This window comes from Trichoplax adhaerens, genomic scaffold (genome assembly GCF_000150275.1).
Source record: "Trichoplax adhaerens TRIADscaffold_130 genomic scaffold, whole genome shotgun sequence".
Lineage (NCBI taxonomy): Eukaryota > Metazoa > Placozoa > Uniplacotomia > Trichoplacea > Trichoplacidae > Trichoplax > Trichoplax adhaerens.
In genome coordinates, this window is record NW_002061062.1 from 1 (window position 1) to 6950 (window position 6950).

General features: G+C 35.8%; 2 protein-coding genes across 2 annotated transcripts; both read left to right on the forward strand.

Moving 5' to 3' along the window:
- Window positions 1-2280: 2280 nt before the first annotated feature.
- TRIADDRAFT_3429 (uncharacterized protein) lies at window positions 2281-3243 on the forward strand (the record flags this gene model as incomplete). Its single annotated transcript, XM_002118485.2, has 2 exons — window positions 2281-2566; window positions 2630-3243. Coding segments are annotated over 2 exons (900 nt in total), but the record flags the coding sequence as incomplete, so codon positions are not given.
- A 567-nt stretch (window positions 3244-3810) lies between these two features.
- On the forward strand, window positions 3811-6109 carry TRIADDRAFT_62553 (uncharacterized protein; the record flags this gene model as incomplete). The annotated part of the gene is made up of 5 exons (XM_002118486.1): window positions 3811-3933; window positions 4125-4973; window positions 5028-5138; window positions 5229-5304; window positions 5853-6109. 5 exons carry the CDS (start codon window positions 3811-3813, stop codon window positions 6107-6109), a joined length of 1416 nt encoding a protein of 471 aa, XP_002118522.1.
- Window positions 6110-6950: the final 841 nt, after the last annotated feature.

Consider the following 6950-nt stretch of genomic DNA (forward strand, 5'->3'; position numbering starts at 1 on the left):
AGGAATATGACTATGCGTATACCAAGGCATTAAATCAAGGTCATTGCTATCATAATTTAATATGAGGCATGTTTATTGGCCCTCCCAATGTGGGTAAATCTTCTGTTAGAAAAGTATTTATTCAACAAGTATTAATCATTAATCAATCTCCTACACAAGTGGTTGAGAATTCTGATTTCATGGTGGAGACTGAATAGTATGGTATTCATAATTGAAAGAGTTGTGACTGGACTGAGGTAGTAGACGATAAAGTCAAAACAAGCATCGATAGTCAAGAGAATATCAATCAGTAAATTACCCGTGTGCATCCAATACATCGACCCGTTTTAACAGATAACCTACCATTGCCAAATTTACAAAAAAGACAATGTGCAATCTCCTATAGTTGGTAATGCTACAAAAGAAGTAGCCATACCATTGAAAGAGATTGAAATCAAATCAGCGTCTAAACTCGCCTTAACTCAATATTACTGTTCGTCTATCATCGATCAAAGAACCAATAAACGTAATAATAATCAATATGTTAAAATATGGAATTTCGGTGGTCATGCCATCTATCATGTTAATCATTCTCCATTGATCTCTGCTAATAGTATTTATATTGTAGTCTTTAATATGAATCAAGACATTAATGACAAGGTATGAACAAGACAGAACGAATCACTGAACATGACTTATTTACAAGCTATGCAAGAATGGCTTACGCCGACCATAGGTAGCCATAGAAGGCAAAGTACAATAAATGTAAACTTTAATAGCGAAGATGAACAGTATTCATTACTTATTATTATTTCTAGTAGCTTCTTATAGCGATTGTATTACAAAACAAGAAGATTGAAAAACTCCATTTAATCAATTTGTATCGGGTCACATAGGGACCAATAGTTGTCAGTGTCGCATATGGACTACTAAAGAGTAAAGCGCGACATAGCCACAGGCGTCAACTGGGATTTTTAGCCAAGCAAGCTTCATGGTTATCAATAGCGCCCTTCCTCATGCAGGACTTTTGCAAGGAGTACTTATAGGTATGAAATAACCAATGAATTAGTAGTCTGTAATCGCTGATAAGTGCGTGTATTTAGTGTATATGCACTTGGATAGAGCTGTTTAGCCGAGTAGAGTTTTATTTCACCTGTCCTCCTCTTTTATCCACTAGCTCCTGTTTGCAATAAGCAGTGCGCAGTCGGATTGATAGGATTAAATCTACATCACAGCAAAATCATCAAGTTGTTCTATTAGCCGATTTTTAAAACATCCATTGGTAAGTGACCTATTCCGTTTAGGTATCCATCATTATACATTGTATTTCAAGTAAAAATAGAAATTATAGATAGGTAAACGACTCCAACGAAACTATATTACAAGCATCCTTTCTTATTTTGCACTATCATTGATGTGGCTAGCATTCATTTGCTGTTGTCTATCAGGATAAAACGATTGTTGTTTGACGGTTATTATGATTATGAGTATAATGTATTTGTAAGCTGGAGTGCATTTTATTAATGTACACGTAAATTAGTCTACTCCTTGGATTTAGTTTGGTATTGATTGATGTCAGCACACGATTGTCCGATAGCGTTGTCTTCAGTAATTATCTACAGAGATTGATTGAATGATTTTCGGATAATCTTCCATGCGGAATTGATAGACGACATTGTAGAAGTTGATTTATTGATACTTGAAAATTGTGTATAATGGAATAATTGATGTTGTTCTGTTGAACTACGACTAGCACGTAAGTACAACCATTCCGACATAACCTCATTAATACGCAGAGATAATATCGATCCGATGATTAGTCATTAATGGTTGCAACGAAGCTTGATTTCAATCTTATTTGTCTCTAACCTGTCGTTCAAGTCTTTAACTAACATACTATTGAATTGAGTGAAGGGAAAGATGGCTGATGATGAATCTGTCTGTTCTACGAGTATGCTTCCTCACCATACCCGTATACAATCACTGTACGAAAAGGGTAACTCATTCAAGACTGCCTTCCAGTTGGTGGACGGACTATCTTGTTATACACAAGCTGTCGATGAGATTGCTTCGTTGTCGAATCCTAGTGCGGATATTGATCGACTTGCATGCGATATTTATCTTGGTCTTTGTGATATTTACACTTTACAATTTAAATTCATGAAAGCTGTTGAATGGAGTAAAAAGGGACAAACTGTGGCTACTAAACTGCAAGATGAAGTGAGCATGGCTCAATGCTTACTAAGAGAAAGCGAGATTAAGAGATACCAAGAGGATTACAACGGAGCACTGCAAGACGGTAAGAAATCGTTGGAAATGAAATTAAAATGGTTAAACGAAAAGGATGCTCGTCTTGCCGATAGTTATCATCAAATTGGGCGACTCTACTGGGACTTGTGCAAGTACGATCAGGCTCTAGATATGCATAACAAGTCACTACAAATTGGATTGTCAGTTCTTGGTCACAATCATCCCCATGTTGCAAAGTCATATCACAACATAGGAGTTGTCTATCATGACCAAGGCAAGTACGATCAGGCTCTGGATATGTATGACAAGTCACTGCAAATTGGATTGTCAGTCCTAGGTCACAATCATCCCGATGTTGCGTGGTCATACAATAACATAGGAGTTGTCTATAGAAGCTAAGGCAAGTACGATCAGGCTCTGGATATGTATTACAAGTCACTGCAAATTGGATTGTCCGTCCTTGGTCACAATCATCCCGATGCTGCGCGGTCATATGGTAGCATAGGAGTTGTCTATTTTGACTTGGGCAAGTACGATCTGGCTCTGAATATGTATGACAAGTCACTGCAAATTGGATTGTCAGTCCTTGGTCACAATCATCCCCATGTTGCGAAGTCATATCACAACATAGGACTTGTCTATCATCGCCAAGGCAAGTACGATCAGGCTCTGGATATGTATGAGAAGTCAATTGGATTGTCAGTCCTTGGTCACAATCATCCCGATGTTGCGCGGTCATATAACAGCATAGGAGTTGTCTATCGTCACCAAGGCAAGTACGATCAGGCTGTGGATATGTATGGCAAGTCACTGCAAATTCGATTGCAAGTCCATGGCCACAATCATCCCGATGTTGCGTGGCCATATAACAACATAGGAGTTGTCTATCATCACCAAGGCAAGTACGATCAGGCTGCGGATATGTATGACAAGTCACTGCAAATTCGATTGTCAGTCCTTGGTCATAATCATCCCCATGTTGCCAACTCATATAACAACATAGGAGCTGTCTAAGTGTCTATCATCACCAAGGCAAGTACGATCAGGCTATGGATAACTTTAACAAGTCACTCGATATCGCAACCTTAAGCGGAAATGATCGCCTAGTTACAAGGACCAAAAAGAATATCGAAATCACTCTCCAGAAGCAGAAATCGTCGACATCAATAGATGTCTATGAGCACCAAGGCAAGTACGATCAGGCTGTGAATATGCATGAGGATTATAAATAAATGTGCATGTTTTCATTGTAATGATTTTATAGTGTGTCACTAAAAAAAAAAAAATATTTGATAAGATGATATCTTATGGAGTAATTTATATCGCTTAATTTATTTTGTTAAGTGAAGGGATGTTATGTATGTAAGAATACAGTAACCTGTTGTACTGCACCTAACGTGTTAGCATAAGTTAAGGTATAATACATTATCACGGCTATACTATTTAAATGCAGTAAATCCTAAATAAAAGAGACTTTTAGTAAGCTTACTAGGAGGAGTGTATCAAAGTCTCTCGTGCTTACGTTAACGACTAAGAGTGGAAACACAACGGATAACAGCTGCTTTAATATAAGAAAAGTGAATGGCTGAACATGTTGTTGTTATTAATGTTCTTCTATTACTTTTGAGCCAGATAACAATCTTAGATCAGGAAAAAGAAAAAAGAATCCAGCGAAATGTCATTTATTTCCAGGAATGCATCCAGGTTAATTTTGTTTTGATTGGAGATAGGAGTGCAGTTTTCGACAGTATCTTTCTATCCACAACCTTTTCTCTCTAAATTGTAGTCCCATTATGTAATGACAGAGCTATTCTATTTATTAGTGCATTAAAATCGAAGAGTACTGTTAACTAGAAAAAACGCAGGCATAGGAGAACATTTCTTGTCATTGACAGTACTATCTAAATCATCAATTTCATTTCTATTCTTATATAACGTCAACTATCGCAACAGCCAAAGCTGGCTATCCAAAGGTATCGAATAACTGTCAAGTTAATCAAGATCATGATTTAACCTTGCCTGAAGTACCTGGATTAAAATTTCATCTTCCAGCTCAGTGTATAACAACCGAAGCCGCCCTAACCATGACTGTATACTATGCAGATCCACCTTATAATCAAGGTTTACCAATTCCGAAAGATGCTGATGGTAAACACTTTATCCAGTTATCGCCAATCGTTTGCCTCGAGCCTGATGGGTATCAATTTACCCCTAATAGCACAAGGAAAGCTTTACTTCAAGTCCCCGTTCCATATATCAACCAGATAGTTACACTTAAGAAAAATAACAACTTTAATACCCCAATAAAAATCATTTGTCGAAGCTATGGAGGTGTGAAGTGGGAACAGCAAGATGTAGAGTATGAATATAGCCGCGATAAAAATGGATATTATTGCCTTACTTTTGCAGTAAGCCATTTCTCTGACTATGTCGTCTATTCCTACGTCAAATCTACCATTTATTCAATCCGCAAGTATATCTTTCCATCTCACCAGCAACAAATTAAAACGTTAGCTTTCCTATCCGAAATAGACACAAGTGATGATACCGTCCATATGAAATTAATCTTATCTAAAAAAGATGAAGATGAAACTGCTATCGTGTCAGCATTCGATCAGACATTTATTAGGATACGTTTAGCTACGACTGGACTTGAAAATACTATTCTAGATAATGGTCTATACTTCGCTATATTTGAGAAACGAGGTTTAGATTATCCTGAAGGTTATTTAAAGCCAAAGAAAGTTACTATCAATTAGAATGAGTTTAGCTATCATGCTATCCATTACTTTTGCAAGGTTATCGATAAAGCAGCTATTGATATAGCTCAAATCTTTCTACAGCCTCAAGACCAGAAGCAAGACACCAATGAAAAGGCTTGCTACTTGAGGAGAGTAAATTCCAACGAGGTAAATGAACAATATCTATAATCAACCTTGAAGTTGTGAAGTATATAGACTCTGTTTAATTTACTAAGTAAAGTTTGTCATGTTTGGCAGCCCAACCCATCAAAGCGGTCTGATCCAGAAAAGCTGCCTGTTCTACCCACTAAAGATCATTCAGCATTACCAGATGGTAATTTTGCAATAGCGTAAACAATAGTTGATTATTATCAAGAATTATGTGATGTAATACTTTCAGCTACGTTTGTCACTGATGATATGATCGCATACAGTTTTACTAGATGATGATATCACCAACGAATTTTTTAAGATCGTCATTAGAATATTTAGCTACTAGTAAGCTACTTTTAAGCTTTTTTTTTACGTTTATTATTCATAATTATAGTAATTAATTTGCCCATTTAATCATAATAGTGACCAGAAGTGATTATTATGTATGATATTATCGCACAAAGTTCTGTTAGCTAATTAGAATACCAACGAATATTTCAGATTATAATTAGAACATATAAACTACTACTCCACTACTTTACTTGCGAGTATCCAACAATAAGTAAAATGAATTAGGTTAAATTAAAACAAATGTATCCACATTTAAATTATTGAGTCATATTGATGTACACAGCTGGGTATGCGGGTTCGGCTAGTCCATGATAAGATAATTTCAATTTGTAATTTTAAGATGACGTATGTGGTAATATATTCATTCGTGCCTTATAGATCCTGGAAACTATTTTCACTCGATCGCTAGTTGTGTTGGTGTAGACTGGATAAAATTAGCAACAGTCCTAGATCCAACGATTGATACTGAGGTTATCGAAGCAAAACATCGTGGCCATACCTATAACAGTGCTATCCAATTGCTTCATCAGTGGTACAGAAGGAAATACCCAGAAGCTACCCTTATTCTATTGCGAAACGCTTTGGAAACGATTAACAGAAATGATATTATTATCCCAAACGAACAAAATTCCTAGAGGACTAATCTTCTTTCGTCTACTATAGTGTAGATTCTAATTTATTGATGGTCTATTTGTGCTTATTTGCATTTTTTCAAGATCAAAATAAATAGCATTATAAGAAAATAATGTTTTATTTCGCCTTGGTTGAAATAAACCAACAATTTAATGGATAATATTAGCAATGCTCAATGTTATCGATTTCAATTTTTCAGCTTCGCCATCACAATCACGTTTTGTGTAAGAATCTGCTGATGTAAAAATTAAGTTTTTAACATTTTATTCCTGTGCACAACGAAATTGCAACATTATAAGCATCATAAATTTACTTTAAATACTTATGGAGCACTTACAAATTGCTGGTGAAGGATAAAACATTTGTAATTGTAAAGCATTCTAAAGCGTTTGTTAATTACGGTTTCTATTCATTTTTGCTTGTACTAATCGTGAGTTAAACTTGTTAATGCTATACTATTTTATGCAAAGTGACGTTGTTTCAGACGGTAAAATTAACCTACTTTATGATAAGTTATAAAGATCCTGACAATAAAGAAATCGTTTGCTATAATGAATTGTAAGAAGAGCTAGTTAATTGCCAGTTATCGACTGTGAATAGCTTCTAGTCATGATTGCTACGAAGTACGAAATTAAGACGAAATTGCTTTACTGTATTTGATCTTTCCATCTCGCTCCAGGCTTGTCCTGCCAATTTGTACGACATTTCATCAAGACAGTATGAGCTAAAACGAGCAAAAGACTCTTGAATAATTTGAGTCAATGGAAGATCAAATGAATAAAACCAAGTAGAGTCCGTCTATGGTTCGTTTAAAATTGCACCATCGGTACCTTTCCTGTAATC